Source organism: Sinocyclocheilus rhinocerous, unplaced genomic scaffold (assembly GCF_001515625.1).
Source record: "Sinocyclocheilus rhinocerous isolate Xijiao unplaced genomic scaffold, SAMN03320098_v1.1 scaffold1121, whole genome shotgun sequence".
NCBI classification, from domain to species: domain Eukaryota; kingdom Metazoa; phylum Chordata; class Actinopteri; order Cypriniformes; family Cyprinidae; genus Sinocyclocheilus; species Sinocyclocheilus rhinocerous.
The window spans coordinates 103,808-123,376 of NW_015670367.1; the positions used below are offsets into that span (position 1 = coordinate 103,808).

Consider the following 19,569-nt stretch of genomic DNA (forward strand, 5'->3'; position numbering starts at 1 on the left):
TTTTTTATTTTGCTGAATTAATTAGATCAAACATACAGTAAAACACTAATATTGTGAAATATTATTATAATTAATATAATAATATTTAGAATATAATTTATAAATATAATATTTATATTTATAATTATAATTTAAAATAATGTTTTTCTATTTTAATAAAATGTATTCCTGTAATGATTATTCCTGTTTCAGCAGTCATTACTCCAGTCTTCAGTGTCACATGATCCTTCAGAAAATCATTCTAATATGCTGATTTGCTGCTCAAGAAACGTTTCTCATAATTCAATGAAATAAAATGTTAAAAATGGTTGTGCTGCTTGCTATTTTTGTGGAAACTGATACTTTTTTTCAGGATTCTTTGATCAATAGAAAGTTCAAAGGAACAGACTTTATTTGAAATAGAAATTTGAAATATCATCATCATCAATATTTGATGTGTCTGCTTAGGGCCTGCTCAGTAGAAGTGCGTTTTTCTAAACAAGAACAGAGATGAGGGAATATAGAATGTGAATTCAGCCAATAGTGTAGCTTCTGCTTTTTTCCCCTCAGACAATGTTGACAGAACTCAGGTGCCGCGCATCCCCTGGCGAGACCTGGGTGCAGTGCATCATGGGAAGGCAGCCAGAGATCTTGCACGACACTTCATCCAGCGCTGGAACTTCACTAAGGTCAGAAATCAAATGGGTAATTTTAATGTTTGTTTTTTATCATACAATCAGACTCTTCAGAATCTTCAATCGTTGCGTTTTCTTCTTGTATTCTTATTTGTCTTTTAAGATCTTTAAGAACAAGTACAAGGATTACTTCTACCCGTACCTACTGCCGAAATCCTACTGCACAGCAGATAAGCTGCCATTCACCATTCCCGGTGCCACAAAAGCCTCTGTACAGGTATGTGTTTTCATGCAGTTTACTTTTCTTTTCCTCATTCCCCCTTTTAAATTTTTCTTCTCTGTCATAATCTGTTTATTTACATTTTTTTTTTCATTCTTCCTTCTCTTATTCTCCCAGGTTCTTCGTTCTGTGGATCGCTGGTCTGCTGGCACATGTGAACAGTCTATCCTCAATGCCTATATACATGTTATTGAAAACAGCGAGCATTACATTTATCTAGAGGTAACACTCTCTGTATGACCTTACCAAAAGCATTTGCCTCTGACTCATAAGACTACACACACACACACACACACACACACACACACACACAGCTGAGCAGACACTGTGCTCTTTTCATACAGTCGTGGCCAAAAGTTTTGGCAGTGACATAAATTGTGTTTTGCAAAGTTTGCTGCTTCAGTATTTGTAGATAATTTTTCTGAAAAACAATGATAAGCATATCATACGTTTTAAAGGCTTTTATTGGCAAAAATATATAATGAGTCAATATTTACAGTGTTGACCCTTGTTCTTCATAACCTCTGCAATTCGCTCTGGCATGCTGGATATCCTGCCAAATCCTGACTGATGGGCGATCCATTCTTGCCTTGTTAGTTCTCAGAGTTAATCACAATTTGTGGGCTTCTGTTTGTCCACTCGCCTTTTGAGGACTGACCACAGGTTCTCTATGGGATTGAGATCCGGGGAGTTGCCTGGCCACGGATCCAAAATTTCAATGTAATGATCTTCGAGCCACTTCTTTATCACTCTTGCTTGATGCAAAGCGATGATGGCTGCACATGTTTCTTTGGAAGTAAGCATTGCTAACAAGAACACAATGATTGGAAGTGCTTCTTCCCTCCTTTTATAGCAATCAGTCTGCTCTTACAATCTATTTAGTATGTTAGTGATTTCACCTGACTAGTACTCATTCACACTTTCACATGTGCTGCTGATATGATTAGTCAATTAATGTTAGCTGGTCATTTTATGTCAGGATCAAAAAACAGTGAAATTTTTTTTTTTGTGTGTGAAAAGTTCATTTTTTGAACTATGAAGCTTTTAGCAATTATTTAAAATGCATCTAATCACTCTACACAATAATCTAGAAACAATGTGAATGAACACCACAACAGCATTAGCAGCAAACTTTGCAAAACACAAAATTTATGTCACTGCCAAAACTTTTGGCCACGACTGTACACAAAGTCTCAGTGTTGTGGAGTTGTTTGCAGTGTTCTCTCCCACTAGGATCATGTGATTCCACTGCATTCAGCTGGCAGCACACAATAGCCCTCTGCTCTTGTCTCATGCTCAGAAACAGGGTCCTAATGCGAGTCAGCTAAACTAGGAAGAATGTAACAGATGCACTTAAACTACGTTCAGAGGAAATGTTTGTTCTTACAGACATTACAATAAAAACAACAAAATGAAACATTAAATGTTGAAACCTTTATGGTTGAGAATTTAAAAACTTTACATTCATCAACAAACACTGATAATATCCAGATGAAATTCTGCTGACTATATTTAAGCATATTAAAATATGATAAGTAGAGTTAACAGTACGACAGGGTTATTGGTAACTAAAATAACATTTGAACTAATTTAGTTATGTCACAATTAATTAAGAATGTATGTATTTATTTATTTTATAAGGACGCTCCCAATTGCAATTATTATTATTGTTATTATTATTATATATTTCCGTAAGAATAAAATGGCATGCTTTGTAATACTTGCGTATTCATCACAAGCATCTGCTAAGTCTACAAGTATGCTAAATTATACAAGTACATTTTTTAAGGTTATCCTAACTTCAAGAGGTTATATATGATACTTTTAAAGGGATAGTTCACCTAAAAATGAAAAGTCTGTCATCATTTACTCACCCAAATGTCAAACATGTATGACACACTATCTTTTGTGGAACACAAAAGATTTTGAAAAATTTCTCAGTATTTTTTGTCCATACAATGTAAGGCACTGGCCACCAAAAACGGTTTGGTTACCAATATTCTTCAACATGTCTTCTGTGTTCCACAGAAGAGAGAAAGTCATACAGGTTTGGGACAACATGAGGGTGAGTAAATGATGATAGAATTGTCATTTTTTCGGCGAACTATCCCTTTGAGAAACACATTATTTTCAAGAATTTGAACTCTTAAGAACAGTCTTTAAAAAAGAAAAAAAAACTTTTTATAAAATAGTCAACTTTTTTTTCTTAGACGAATAATCAAAATAATATGAATTGTATTCATATAAAATAAAGCTCTTGGTCGTTGACTATAGAACATTTAGTGAAGTAAATTACTGGAAATAGTGTGAATAATGGACAAGATCATGCACTAGATCTTGCAGCGGCCCATTTCATAGTTCACAAATAAGTGAGACCAATTAAATGAACCCCTCTCTGTCCCTCCTCTTTTTCAGAATCAGTTCTTCATCAGCTGCTCAGATCAGAGGAATGTACTCAACACCATTGGAGACGCTATTGTCAAACGGATCCTACGGGCTCACAGGTGTGTCACCTCTTTAAAAATAATACAAGTGTCGTGAAATAAAATGTACTCTGCAGTGTCTTTGTGTTTTCTAGCTTCAAGTGTAAGCTTTATTTGAATTGTTATAGTGAGGGGAAGAAGTACAGGGTGTTTGTCATAATTCCCCTACTGCCGGCTTTGAGGGTGACATCAGTCAGGGAGGAGGAAATGCCATTCAAGCTATACTGCACTTCACCTACAGGTACACACACACCAGCCCAGCCAAACTTCCACACTAATACACACACTCTCACATCCCAAAATACTTGTTCATGTTTTCTAACAGAACTTTTTCTGTGTGTAGAACGATTAATCGAGGAGAACACTCCATTCTCTCAAGATTAAAGGAGCAAAGTAAGTATCTGACAGAAACATATCGACCTGTCTGTAATTCTGCCACTCTGGTACATTTTTTGGATCCTGTCTCGTTCTCCATCTGTCACTTTTACTTCTGTCTCATAAATGATTCTAAATGATTTAGTTTATCTGTTGTTGTTTTTTCAGCCATGCATTATAACATTCTACCCATTAACCAATCACACAGATGGTTTGCCATTTATTGTTATAATGACTGTCTCATCTCCCCATCAGTGCAGGATGAATGGACACAGTATATTTCTCTGTGTGGTCTGCGCAAACACTCTCAGCTCGGCCAGTCCCCTGTTACAGAGCTCATCTACGTCCACAGCAAAGCCCTCATCGCTGACGACCGTTGCTACATCATAGGTGAGACGTTTGCCTTCAGATTAATACAGATTAATTTACTGGGTCTGTGGTCTGTGACCCAGTAAAAACCTTTTTGTTATTTTTGTGTACATTACCAATTGAATGTTACCAATACGATTTTTTTTAAATAAAGTAATATTTTTATTTAGCAAGGATGCATTAAATTGATCCAAAGTGACAGTAAAGACAATTATAATGTTACAAAAGATTTCTATTTCAAATAAATGCTGCTCTTTCGAAATTTCTATTCATCACAGAATATTCCACAAAAAATATTAAGCACCAGAACTGTTTTCAACATTGATAATAATAAGTGTTTCTTGAGCATCAAATCAGAATATATTAGATTGATTTTAAACATTAGAATGATTCGGATGATTTTAGAATATCAGAATGATTTTAAAACTTTCACATAGTAAATAGTTCTGTTAAATCATAATAATATTTCATATATTGCCATTTTACTGGATTTATGATCAAATGCAGCCTTGGCGAGAATTAGAGACTTTCTTTCAACAACATTCAAAACTTTGAACAGTAATGTACCCCCAAAAATAATTCTAAAATAATTTCTGTTTTATAGGTTTAACAAAGAAAAATCTAAATAAGTTCCATCTGGGTATTGTTGCCCTGGGTTAAGATTTGGGAATCACTGACCCAAGATATTTACTATTTGCATGATGAAGATGAGCTCCAAAAACCACCTACTGGTGATTATTGGAAGTGTCGTTCAAATCAAACATTCTGCAAAATGTTTTTCCTCTCCTGTTGTTATCAGGGTCAGCCAACATCAATGACAGGAGCATGCTGGGCAGTCGTGACAGTGAGCTGGCAGTGCTGGTGGAGGATGAGGAAAGAGTTCCCTCCGTCATGAACGGAGAGGAGTACCAGGCTGGACCACTAGCACTTGCCTTACGAAAGGAGTGCTTCAGGTGTGTATACTTGTGTCCAAGGCAGCTACAGAGACACACCAGAGTATGTATTCAAAGTTGTCAAGCTTTCTGTGAAGGCATCATAAGTGTCACAACCAACACCTTAAACAAATAGTGTTAAAGAGGGGTACAATGCTGTTTCATGCATTCAGAGTTGTTTACACTGTTAAAGAGGTGGATTCTCATGCTAAACATGGACAAAGTTTCAAAAAACGATTTGGACGTATAACAGAGTATTTCTGTGCCAAATACACACTTCCGGGTTTCTTACAAGTTTCGGAAAGTTTTTTTTCGATCGTGGGTCTTCATGACATAATGAAGGGTGGAACTCCGTATATGGGCATTTCTCCCGGAAGAGCGCGCCCGCGCACACATCGACCAGAGCGAGAGCAAAAGCGCCCATCAATGCGCTTCATTCGACAGCGCTGCACGGGACTCGCTCGGGAAGAATGTCTCTAAAGAGGTGTGTTTTTGGTTGTAAGGGAAAGATAACCTTGTTCTGCTTCCCGAAGAATTCAGCATTACGTAAACAGCGGATGCAGTTTGTTTTCTGGGGCAGCAACGGAGTTTTGCAAGGGTGTTTGTTGACTAACGTTTTATAAACCAGGCCCAGTTCAACACTGGATTTGCACATCGTTTGATATTGAAAGATGGAGCTGTCCCAGCTATAAAAGACCCTGGTCATGATTCAGAACTGCAGATGGTAAGTGAAACTGCATCAAATGTCTGTGTTTTGTTGACAATCGGCGCTCAAGTGATCGTCACTCTTTAGCTCCGCCCACGGCGCGCCTCCAGGAGCTCGGCTGTTTTCGGAGAGAATCGTAAAGCTGTATCTTTCTTTTATAAATATGATAAAACTAAATACTTTTTGGAGATATGAAGGATGCAGTACTACTCTATAGGTACTTAAGATTAATATGAGATTGGGTGAAGTTGTGTGTGTTAGGTCCCCTTTAATTAAACACACTTAGGAAATGCATCAGAATTTCTACGATCATTGAAAACCTGGAAATATGAGGGAATTTTTAAGTAAGCCTAGAAAAGTCATGGAAATTTCCATAGTGAATGAAAATTTCTTTGGACATGCTTTGCATAGAGGCTCAGAAATCTGGATCCTCCAGCATTTCAGCACCGACTCCACAGCACCACGGCGTGAGTTTTCAGTCTGAGTCCAATGTGATGAGATAACAAGGCTGTGTACCAAAAAATAATGGCAAGAAAACAAATCATTCTGTTGAGCTTGCAAACTGCATGCAGGAACAAATATAGTTCAACCAGTGTACACTACAGTTCAAAAGTTTGGGAAATGTTTTAAGAAATGCTCTCCAAAGGCTGCATTACTTGATTTAAATATACAGTAAAAAAGTTAGATTGTAATTTTTTTTTTATAACTATTTTCTATTTTATTTTATTTTTATTTAAAATGTAACTTATTCATCTGAGAATGCTGAGAATTAAAATATTGTTGTGGAATTTTTTCCAGGATACTTCGATAAATAGAAAGTTCAAAAGAACCACATTTATTTGAAATACAAATCTTTTGTAACATTATCAATATTTTTACGGTCACTTTTGATACAATTAATAACCCCAAAATGTTGTATAGTAGTATAGTTTGATTTGCAACAAATGACTCAACTAGTTATCAACTAGTTCTCTCAGTGAATTGTTCAAGACAAAAAATGATGTGAATCAGTATGAGGTAAGGCTTTTCAGCCTGTAAGGCACAAATATCCGGAAGATTAATGAATGTGACAATTTAAAGCATTTAATTTATGACATTTGTTATGATATGCTACACAGTTGAGTGCCAGAGAGAAGTAGTTAATATTCATAGCCAGTCACTGTGGCTCTTTTTTTTTGCATTTCTCCAGTTTTCACAAAATGCCTTTAACATAGCCTTCATCTATTTGTATAACGTGAGAGTGGTTGTGTAGCTGTAGCTATGATAGATCTGTGTTTGTGCAGTGAAGCACCTCAGTTTCCCATTTTGTCCAAGTTCTCCCCTGTCTGTGTAGGAGTGTGTGAGTGAAAGAGAGAGGTGTGCAATTTGTGTTGGCACGCTGCGTTCCATACTGCCAGCTACCAGAACATCTCTTGGTTGCCAAGGGAAACAGTGAGATGCTTCTAATGATGCGTGTGTCTGCAGCACCTTTACCTGCTGGCCTTGGGATGTGACCTCAAGTGATTGTGTTAATGTCCGTCTCTGGGTCCTGTGATTTGATTGAATTATTCCACTCTAATCTCCTCGTGCTAGTTTTCACAGCTCACACTTTTTTGGCTTTATGAGACTTTCTACAGAAAGCGCCCTCCGAGGGTGCACTGTAGCAGTCTAAATGAGTTTAACGCATTTTTTAAATTTTTTTATTTGATCTTGGTGCTGATGTATGAAGTAAAATGTTATTAAATTGGATCTCGATATGATATGGTTAAAGTTTGAAATAAGGTGGAGACAAGAGATTGTGCAACCAAAAGCAAAGGAAACCACCTCGATTTTAAGTGAACTCTTTTGGTGAGAATGCTGTTTTGGAAGAGCTGTTGTCCATTCATCTTGAATTGCAGAAATGTTGTAATAATCTGAATCCCAGAACTAAATGGCTCACAAACAGTCTGACCAATGAGGGGGGAGACTTTGCTCACATGTGATATTTATCAACATGCTTTGGTCCCTTTTGAAGTGTTGCTATGTGAAAGTGAACCAAACCACACAGAAAATGCAACATTGGAATAGTTTAACCAAGCAAGGTCTGAAAATGCTTTAAATATTGTCTCGGACAATGACGAGTCAAAAATGCTGAGAACCACTTCTCTAAATACTTTGTTAAACTGAACTGTACCTGTCTAAATTGTAAATTCATCATTTACCTCTTTTCCTCAGCGTACTTCTCGGAGCAAAATCTGACCCGAATCTGAACATTGATGATCCAATCAGTGATCATTTCTTCAACGATGTTTGGAACAAAATCGCCCAAACAAATGCCATCATTTATGAGAAGGTGAGGGACAGGTCCTGTGTTCTGGATTTTCCCCACACCCTCTCTATGCCATTTTATGTACTTGATGTCTTTAACTAAAGGTTTTCATTTAAAGTCACTGTACAGGATTTGAACTGATACAAATGCACTGAATGCAGGACTAAACTACGGCCAAACCTGCAATTACTGTAATTTGCAGGTTGTGCAGTAGTCCTGCAGTAAAGCCTTCAGACAATAGCACTTATGTGCTGTCATTACCCATATATTTACACTCCCAACTCTAATACCAGAGATCCCAATGGGTGCACATACTAGTTATGAATATCCGAAATCTTTTTGCTTTAAAATAAATGATGTAATACATTTTGTAATATCAGGCCAGTGTTTATACTGCATTATCTTTTCTTATTACTGAAGGTCTTCCGATGTCTTCCGCTGGACTGCATCCGCAACTTGCGTGAGCTTCAAGAACATGTGAATGCTCAAAACCTCGGTCTTACTGACCCGGAGAAAGCCAAAGAAGAACTACAGGCCATCAAGGGCATCTTGGTCCATTTCCCGTTGCACTTCCTGTGCGAGGAGTACCTTCTCCCGCCACTTAAAAGCAAAGAAGGAATGGTTCCTATGGAAGTGTGGACGTAAGAGGGAAGAGTGTCAAATATTTTGAAGTGTGCCAGTGAAACTGAAGACTTCAGAGTTTAAAATATCACACATCTACTAAGTTGGAAGCTACAGTGGTTAACTGCCACATTTTTTGTCCATTTTGGTTTGGACTTAAGTAATACTAGTAAGTTAATGATTAGGTCTGAACACTAAGCCATATTAGTGTGGAACAGGGGTTCTCAACTCTGGCCCTCGAGGTCCACTTTCCTGCAGTTTAGCTCCAAACCTGATCAAACTCACCTGCCTGGAACTTTCTAGTCATCCTGAAGACCTTGATTAGTTAGTTTGTTCAAGTGTGTTTGATTAGGGTTGGAACTAAACTCTGCAGGAAAGTGGACCTCAAGCACCAGAGTTGAGAACCCCAGGTGTAGAAAAACAAAATGATCTTGTATGAAAAGATAAACGTGTTTATACTAGGAAAATCACACAGTGTTTTTGCTAATTATATGAAGATGCAATGAAATGGCAACAATGTTCTCCCCAAAAGCCCATTACGGCCATGAATGTCATGATCGGAGTAATTAAGATGGCAGAGGATGTAAAGTGCTGCATGTCAAACGAGGAAAGAAGAGCAAATAAGGCGAAAGAGAGAGTATTTTTGATGACCGAGGAACAGAACATACATTTATTGTTGTGAATGTGTGTGGGTGGATGGCGCTGCTTTACCTTCTTTCCCCTCTCTCTTCATTTCTTTCTTGTGTGCACTACACCTCCCAATGCAGTGGCAGCAAATCTGTCAGAACATTTGTGGTTGTTATGGTGACGGGTATAAAGAGCTGACTTGGTCTTGGCTGCTGAGAGAGAGATAGAATGAAAGAAAGAGAGGAAGAGATCGAGAAGCACGAAATAATAGGCAAACCGTAAAAACATGGATAACGGTGGAGGGTGGTATGCTGGGGTACTTGGTCAGAGAAATTATGTAATGTTTTTTTGAAACAGGTAGAGGGGGTAGTGTTACGGAGCAGGGATCAGGTGGGGCTTCAAACATGGTGAGATATTCAGGGGGAGTCACAGGAGTAACATTTAGCAATCCCCCCACCCCCAATCTCCATGGCAACCAGGAGAAATTATTGTTATGTAATAATGTCAGCAGCCCAGAAGATTCCACTTTCGTTTTTTTGAAGGGGGTGTTAACACACGTAGAGAGCACACTGGAGGCCAGATAAGCAATGCTAATTTTGTCAGTGCCCCACTTTGTAAACGATCACTAATCTGCCTATGTAATGCTGTAGAATGTTATAGATGACGTTACCTGCACTTGAAGACAATGTTTTAGGGGTTTGACCACTGGAGACACAATTATTAATATACTGTAACATTCCAATCACATCAAGCAATCACCTTTATGAACTAACAATTATGCCTTTTTAAATCTCTATACCTGTTCAGACATATTAACATATCTGCTTTTGCACATTTTTATACTTTTCAAGTACATACAATTAGGCCTGTCACGATAACAACTTTTTGTTGTGTGATATATTGCCCCAGAAATAATTGCGATAAGCAATATTATTGTCATTTTAAAGACCATTTTATGCCACTGAATATATATTCATAATGTAACAGCATAATAATGCAAGAAGGCCTACACACTTCCAAATGACAATAAACTTTAAATTTTTAAGAATATTTAGACCATAGATACCTTAAAAAACCTGAATAAATAGTAAATAAAAATTTTCTAACAAAAAAACATGGTGACATTAATTTTTAAGTAAATATAATGGGCGATATATTGCGTCACCAAAAATTATTGAGGTCATGTACATATATTGTGCGATAAGTCGATATATTGATTATTGCGACAGGCCTACATACAATTGCTTTTATTTAGAAAGCAAACAGAACTCATTAACTAATACTTAAATGAATCTTGTCTAACACTGTGTTTTCACAGCTTTTGGACATCTGGTATAGGCCTTACCTAGGGTAGATGCCAAACTGAATTTTCGTCAGATGAAAACGATGCTGTGAACAGCATGCACTCTGTAAAGGTCCTAGATCACGTTATTTTAAAAACTCACGATTTATTAAATTTTTTTTTTTTTGAAAGATGTTTTGTCAGCTGAACAAATTGCATGTTGTTAAACAGGACAATCAATTGACCACACTGTACTTCTATCCTCACAGCCTCATTTTCATTCCTGTCAAAAATTAAATATGGTGCTACCCTGACTAAGGTTTATAAGTGATTTGTGTTTTTTTTTTTCTAGATGTACGACATGTATTTTTGGATTAATGACTATAAATGACATATCACGGTTGTTTGTAAACCATTGAGCAATCAATTAATTTTTCCTCCATCTGTTCTCCATGTGAATAAATATACTTGTATTCATTTACTTCAGGGGCTTGTACCATGGATGGTAGCTGAACAAACTCAGGGTTACAGGATTAGTTTTGAGTTGACGAAACCAAATCAACCCAATCTGGCTTTGTTGGTACCATGACGCTGATCATCAACTTTCTCTGTCATCTCAGGCTTTCATCCTGAGTTCATGAAGCGTGTGCACATGAAAGTGTGACACATGAGAAGTTTATAAGTCTATGTAATGTCCCCATTTAGATAGCTAAGTAAACGCGTGTGTGTGGTTTTGCCTACTTTATTGTGAGCACTAAATAATCCCACAAAACATTGTGAGGACTATAGTCCTCAGCAACGTTAAATTATGTATACAGCACTTTTCTTAAACTCAAGGTAACTTCACAGAGCGAACAACACAAAAATGTGAACACAAGGCAACAATATAATAAATGAAGTGAAACAAAATGTAGAGGGAGACTATTATAGAAACCAAGTAAATTCAAAGAAAAACAATAAGACAAATCAGTACTCGTAATGAAAACTGCTTAAAGGGATAGTTAAGGGAGGGATTATTTTAAAATGAAAATTCAGTCATTTACTCACCCTCATGTCATTCCAAACACTGATGGTAACTAAACCAGTTTTGCTGATCGATGACTTCCATAATATGGAACACACACAGACTCATGTCTTAAAATATCTTATTTTGTGTTCTACAGTAGAAAGAAAGTAGTGTACAGTAATGAGGTGAGTAAATGATGATGGAATGTTATTTTTTTTTTGGGTGAAATATCCCTTTAATAAACTAAATTATGTCTTAATAAATTAGTGCTAAAGTGTGAGGGTTAGGTAAGCTGAATGGTAAGGGTTTACTATAAGAGGTCAACATACTATGAAAACAATAGAAGTCAACTTAAAGTCTCCAAAATGATAGAAAACAACGTGTGATTGTATGCTGCAAGGTTTTACACCGGTACCATCCGTCTCCATTGCAACTAGCTAGTTCAGGTAGTTTGTCCCTGTTGTAACACCGTAGCACTTCAACACTCCAGGAAGACGGGAATGAGAAGTGCAGGGGAGGGAGGGAAGAAAAAAAAAAAGTGGCTGGAAAACAGTGTTGTGTTTTCTTGCAGACGTCACAGCCCGACCACAGACAGCAGAAGTAGGAATAGGATCATACCAAGACAGGACAGAGAAGTTCAATCTGACACATCAAAATATACAACATTACAGCAAAAGGACAAAGTTGATTCCCGAGGCGACTCGTTAGGGAATATCTGAATAAAAATAAATATTATGTATGCATCGTGACCAGTCACTGCCATAAAGGGTCCGGGCTGAAAACAAGGGACTGTTTATGGTTTTCCGTTCTTCTCCCTCTCTTTCTCTCCAGCAAATCGGCGGAGGTTTTGCGTACAACCGGGAGGCGCCGCTGACTGACGGCAGGAGGAATGAAAGTTTGCCAGGCGGGCGGAATATTATTCGACGTAAACACGTCTCGTTTTTGACACCAGGACTGCATATTTCAATCCTATACACATCGTAGAGACTTTAAAAACTGTGGACATTAACTAAGCCGAGCAGTGAGGTCGAAATCAACACAGAAATCCTGTTTAAGGCGTGTGCGTGGGTTGCGCCGTAACATGACGGCTGTGGCAGATTGACGCGGATATCACGAGCGCCGCTGTTTAGGAGCTCGGCTTCTGATTTATCACGAAGTTCTGCCTCTTTATTTGCATATTTTGTGAATTATACGGCTCGTGTATATATTAATCTACTGTTTTTGACTGAGGTAGGCTTGGCTTAACGTACGCAGTACTGCCAAAATGAGTGTAGAGACGGAGCGCAGTGTGGCAGATCTGATTCAAGCTCATGTAAATGTTGCCATGCAATCTTCAGGATTATAGGCTCAATCTCAACCTTTATCATCGATTAATGCTCGCTAGGCATTTCTCGGTCGTCTCCGGCTAACAATCACCCGAAGAACCGGATCGCTTGGCCTTAACGAACCTTTCGTTCTCCGGTAAAGAAGAAACAAACATTTTATGGTCAGAAATCCTGCAGCTGTTGTCGGTTAAACGGGTCGCGGCGGAGACGAGCCAAATATTTCTCCGGGAACCTCACAAGTTTTTCTGAACTGTCCCTTGAAATAAACATTGTGATAAAATAATAGCGCAGTCGTAGCAACACTTTTGGAGCACCTAATTTGAATTTGCTAAAGAAAACTTGTAAAAATGTCAGAAAACGCACCTACTCGGAGTCTGGATGACATCGACCTGGCCGCCCTGCGGGTGAGTGAGCGTGTCTGCGTGTGTGTCCACCTGCCTGCACCTGCCACAGGCCTTCACACCCAAACAAATCCATTACAGTATGATCAGTGCCATCATTATGGGCTACGAGGGACAATATGAACACATCAAAGAGCTTTTAATAATAATCTTAAAGGTTTTTTAGCTCACAAATGATTATTTTCTGCGAGCAGGTGAGTCTTGGGCCTGTATCCTCTAATCTAATAATCCAGGCCTGGAGTGTTTATGCATTTCTGTATGCGTGTATGTAAGTATAGGTTTCTCTCTCTCACTCGCACACGGACAGTTGTGGTTTGGGAGGGCCTACCTTGCAAATAAGTGTTGACACTGAATAAACTTGCTTTGTAATCTTAGAATAGCTCCCTTGTTATATGGGGAATACCCTGCAAAACATTAGTTTAGCTTTCCATATAGGCCATCACTCTATTTGTGTTTACATATAATGCAAATGTGACAGAATGATTCAGTGGACTGTGATTTTTTTTATGGCTTTTATTTTATTTATTTTAAAAAAGCTCAACATTCCCTGCAGACCAGATGCTGGAAAGTCTTGGTAAATGGATAACATTTTGACAGCAACGACTGAGTCAGTTTTGGGAAGGGAGAAAATGAGTTGCCCAGTTAGTATCCAGAAGTGGGCAGATTATAATTTTGACATTAATCCAGACTACATAGCAAAATGATAATCCTTTACCAAAGTCTGTTTTAGCAGGAAACTAGCCTAGTATATTTTAGCAAAACAATTAATTTCTTACCTAATACACCACCGTACAAAAAAAAAAGTTATTACAAATTAAAATAATGTTTTTGTTGAAACGATGATAATTTTTTTTGCAGGATTCTGTGATGAATAGAATGTTCAAAAAGAACAGAATTTATTTCAAATAGAAATCTTTGTAAAATTATACATCTTTTCTGTCACATTGGATCAGTTTAATGCATCTTGTCTGAATTAAAAGTATAATTTTATTTCTTTAAAAAATCTTACTCAAAACCTTTGAACAGTAGTGTGTGTGTGTATGTATATATGTATGTATATGTATGTATATATATATATATATATATATATAAGCCTCAGAATAGATAGCATATGTTGTATACCAGAATGGGTAGTTAATGTGCGAGCAGAAGGCTAATCTAGTCATCTAGTTTAGTGGTATGTTAGCAGGTGGCTAATCCAGTGTTTTAGAGCTAATTACGCTCACTATAGGTGAGTTCCTGCATATAGAAAAGGTAACTTAACTGCCATTCACAAAGGTCCAAAACATTCACTAAATGTCCGTTTTGATATATGTGAGTTATACTTAGTTTTATATTTACAGTTTTCATTTTCATTGTAGTTTAATTTTTTAGTAATTTTGTTATGTGGTTTTATTTTTATTCATTTTTTTTAAAGATTGCTATTTAGGTTAAAATTATTTTTATTTCTCTTTTAGTTTTATCTCAGTTTTAGTTTTATTTATTTCTAGTTAGTAGTTCAACTTAAACTTATGGCAGTTACCTGTCATTTAGCTTCAATCGAAATATCATGTCAGTCTTCCTGTGAAATGACAGATTTCCTTCTGGTGACGTATGCCAGACTTCTCCAGTCATTTAGTTAGTAGCCAAGGCAACATTTCTAATTTTAAAACTAAGTTTTTCATCTAATATTAATATTTATTTTCCAGATTTATTTAAATGAACAAAAACATTTTAAATAGTTTTAGTTAATAATAACACTGGTTGTTTATGAATACCGAGGTATGCATCATTCTTAAACAAGAGCCTTGTGGACTGGAAGTGAACAGTAGAGGACTCAATCCATTCCTCTTTTGACACTTAAGTGTGTTAGTGGGTTTGTGAATAAGCCATATATGTTAGAGCTCTGGCCGTAACTCTCCTTCTCTCTTGTGTGTTGGTACAGTGAGTTCCTGGGCACAGCTTTCCGGGGTGTGATGTGTCTGATACTGCCCTTAGAGAGAGAGATGGAGCACGATGATTCACTTGAGCTCATTGTTTGATAGCTGTCCTATATAACACCCACATACTGTGTCTCATAGACGCACAATTAGGGGGCATTTAGGGGGGCATTTAGACTATCACAAGAGGTCTGCCTTACAGGTGGCCCTCAAGCTAGAATTGCACACGACTGAGGTGGTTTGTAGTTTCATTGTGTTGATTTTGAACTTGAGAACAACCTGCTCTCCAGTTCACCTGTGGTCATCTCAGTTTCACTTCTTGTAACGATCACTTTTAAATAACATTGCCAGAGCATCAAACTTGGCATCGAAGCAGGTGAAATTATTTAGTGCCTGGATTTTGTAAATTCATATTTAAATGTGTCCGTTACATAATCATAACAGCAGCCGTTTGATGGTTGGGCTGCTTATGTAAAGGAGACATAAATGCTAATGACATCATAACAGAAACCAAAATATTAAATAGTAATGATCTAAGCTATTGGGTAAACACCAACTAATGAATATGCATGACTTGAAAAATCTGACAAATTTAACAGAAGCTTGTCATTGGCTGATCAAAATAAAACCAGCTGTCGAATAAACCAGCTGAAGTACACATGTGCATAAAGCCAGAGGTTTGCTGTACACTGGGAAGGAGCAAATATTTATTCATGTTTATTGGTACTATCTGCATTCATGAGGTTGCAGGTTAATGATGTAACTTGATCTAGTAATGCTTAAATATTGATAACCGTATAGACTGGATCTGATGGGCATTGGCTTCATCCCTAGTCAGATAGCTGCATGCTGTTCAGAATATTTTCCAACTTTATGTTGGTTTATGAGGGTATTTATGTAGCAGATACTAAGTTGTCTAGCTGTGTTAACTTAGCTGCACATCCATGAAGGAACTAATACAGTTGCATAATCCAAAAAATGAACTCAAAAATGTGAACTTAAAATTCACAATAAAAAAAACAAGAGTCTTCATGATGTTAGATGCTTTTTTATCATAAATGACTTGATTGTAATGTTGTCATGTGCAACATATGGTGGTAATATAATAATGTATATTAATCTATTCCTGTGCTTTGAAATCAGTAATCTTTCAAATTAATTAAGATTAAGAGAATGATCTTGTCATACAAACATATATCAGTGAACAAGATTTATATGAGGTCACCTTGCCAAACATGCCATTCACTTCACTGATTTGCAGTTACGGTTTGTATTCAAATGGGTTTTGTAGACCAATTAGCTCATTATCCTTTATGATAACATCGTTTCTCTGTTAGCGTGGCTTTTTTGTTTTTAAATTTGATTTGATGTTTTTGTATGTTTCAGATGGGGTTTTTGGTTAACATTAGCATATATTGGCATATATTTTCCATTGGGATGTTAGTTTATGTTCAGTCCTGTCACTCATCACTTTCACAAACATACACTGAATCATATAAGATTTATCTTGTATTTTTAATATTAAATTCAGTCGTTTCACGGCCGTTTGATGGTTGGGTTGCTTATGTAAAGGAGACATAAATGCTAATGACATCATAACAGAAACCAAAATATTAAATAGTAATGATCTAAGCTATTGGGTAAACACCAACTAATGAATATGCATGACTCGAAAAATCTGACAAATTTAACAGAAGCTTGTCATTCATTGGCTGATCAAAATAAAACCAGCTGTCGAATAAACCAGCTGAAGTACACGTGCATAAAGCCAGAGGTTTGCTGTACACTGGGAAGGAGCAAATATTTATTCATGTTTATTGGTACTATCTGCATTCATGAGGTTGCAGGTTAATGATGTAACTTGATCTAGTAATGCTTAAATATTGATAACCGTATAGACTGGATCTGATGGGCATTGGCTTCATCCCTAGTCAGATAGCTGCATGCTGTTCAGAATATTTTCCAACTTTATGTTGGTTTATGAGGGTATTTATGTAGCAGATACTAAGTTGTCTAGCTGTGTTAACTTAGCTGCACATCCATGAAGGAACTAATACAGTTGCATAATCCAAAAAATGAACTCAAAAATGTGAACTTAAAATTCACAATAAAAAAAACAAGAGTCTTCATGATGTTAGATGCTTTTTTATCATAAATGACTTGATTGTAATGTTGTCATGTGCAACATATGGTGGTAATATAATAATGTATATTAATCTATTCCTGTGCTTTGAAATCAGTAATCTTTCAAATTAATTAAGATTAAGAGAATGATCTTGTCATACAAACATATATCAGTGAACAAGATTTATATGAGGTCACCTTGCCAAACATGCCATTCACTTCACTGATTTGCAGTTACGGTTTGTATTCAAATGGGTTTTGTAGACCAATTAGCTCATTATCCTTTATGATAACATCGTTTCTCTGTTAGCGTGGCTTTTTTGTTTTTAAATTTGATTTGATGTTTTTGTATGTTTCAGATGGGGTTTTTGGTTAACATTAGCATATATTGGCATATATTTTCCATTGGGATGTTAGTTTATGTTCAGTCCTGTCACTCATCACTTTCACAAACATACACTGAATCATATAAGATTTATCTTGTATTTTTTATATTAAATTCAGTCGTTTCACGATCTTTGAAAAGCCAGAGGCAACCTTTTCAGCAAACTTCCTTCCCTCTGTCTTTCCTTTCTCAATTTGTCCTCCTTTATTCTCCAGGGGAAAGCTTTATTATCTGTTTATCATTTTATTCATTAGCTCATTTATTCTTTTCTCTGCTTATGTGTCATCTCTCTCTCCCTCTTTCTCTGAGACAGCTGCTCTCTAGAGAAGAGACTAATTTCGTTTGATGATCTTTGTAAACTCAGTTTGAATATTATAAGGGCACTAGAATATATATGTTGGACATGTTATTATTATTTTGTTATAAACTGTCTTGTTTTTTTTTTTTATCCCGTTTGTGTTTGTTCTCATTTCCATTCGTCCTCTTACTGATGGTTCACATAAGAGCGTGTTGCTCACTTACAGCTCGCCACTCCAGATCTCTTTGAGAGAGAAAGAGAGGAAGACATAAAAAGAGAGATGAAGAGAGTGAGAGAGAAAAAGATTGCAGTTATTGTAGTCAGATGAGAGTGAGATGATCATGGTGTGTATGTGGTGTGTGTGTGAGAGCTAGGAAGAATGTTAGCCTTGTCCACCCACAGCTGTACCGAGGCCATATTGAATCACACACTGTGTGTTTATGTGCTGCGCTGGCTGTTTTTAACCCTCTACTCATTCTAGTTTTTGGCTGCGCTCCCCAGCTAAAGCTGCACGTAAGAGGCACATAAAGCTGCTTGAGAGTTTCATAATGGCTCTTAATACACGACAGTACTGCATAAATTCCCTTTTTAAACCCTGGAGTTTGTAAAAAGATGGTGCTTTGTCTTGTTCTCAATGGCTGAGCAGGTAATGGTTCTGTCATTGCCATCCTGAGCCAGCAGGGAGCCATTTGTGTAAGAGAGAAAAATAATCAAAATAAGCTTGATTGAAGACATGAAACATTTCCTTTCCTGAGTTTCCATGTTTTTCACTGAGAGTGACCGAATAAGTAAGTACAGAGAGTGTAGTTCTGATAAAACCCAGAGCAAATACCTAATATTAGCATAAATTGTCTTTTGAATTTTTTTTTTTTTAGCTCAAAAAATTATAGGTTTCATTTTCTTTTGACCTTCTAATTTTTTATTCATTTTGTCGCCTAAACCTGGCCCCTTTCTTTCAGTTGACTGCAAGCTCGCCTTCAAATCTGCCTCCAACTGATGGATAGATCACCGTCCTACTTTTTTTTCTTTTCACTAATCCTTTTAACTTGGATGTGCGTCACAATAAGGAAAGAAATGATCTGTCAATACTTTCATCGCGACTTGATAGAATGATTATGATTCCTCTTAAATATTCTGGTTACCTAATGGAATTTAAACAGTTCTTTTAATACATTTAAAGAATAAATATTTGGAAAAATAAATTCAATTCCTTTGCCAAATTATATGTTTCAAAACAAATTCTAAACCTTATTGCGAAAAGGTGTTTACAAACTTTTTGTTCTGGCATAAATAAAATCTAATAATTGGTGTTAAAGGGTTAGTTCACCCAAAAATGAAAATTATCCCACAAATTACTCACCCTCAAGTCATCCTAGGTGTATATGACTTTCTTCTTTCAGACGAATCCAGTCGGAGTTATATTAAAAATTGTCTTTGATCTTTCAAGCTGTTTAATGCCTCCGCGGGTGTTGCATACATCATTCCAAAAGAAGTTAAATAAAAAGCACCCATCCATTAAAAAAAGTGTCTCACAC

General features: G+C 36.7%; 1 protein-coding gene across 1 annotated transcript in view; it reads left to right on the plus strand.

The window, feature by feature from the left end:
• LOC107734122 (phospholipase D2-like) overlaps nucleotides 1–8,914 on the plus strand; it is a 30,126-nt gene extending 21,212 nt beyond the window's left edge. The window contains 11 exon segments of the mRNA XM_016545975.1: nucleotides 550–668; nucleotides 778–891; nucleotides 1,012–1,116; nucleotides 3,310–3,398; nucleotides 3,506–3,549; nucleotides 3,552–3,618; nucleotides 3,721–3,770; nucleotides 4,008–4,142; nucleotides 4,921–5,074; nucleotides 7,953–8,070; nucleotides 8,467–8,914. Coding sequence (XP_016401461.1) covers nucleotides 550–668; nucleotides 778–891; nucleotides 1,012–1,116; nucleotides 3,310–3,398; nucleotides 3,506–3,549; nucleotides 3,552–3,618; nucleotides 3,721–3,770; nucleotides 4,008–4,142; nucleotides 4,921–5,074; nucleotides 7,953–8,070; nucleotides 8,467–8,691 — 1,220 coding nt within the window. The 3' untranslated portion in view covers nucleotides 8,692–8,914.
• Nucleotides 8,915–19,569: the final 10,655 nt, after the last annotated feature.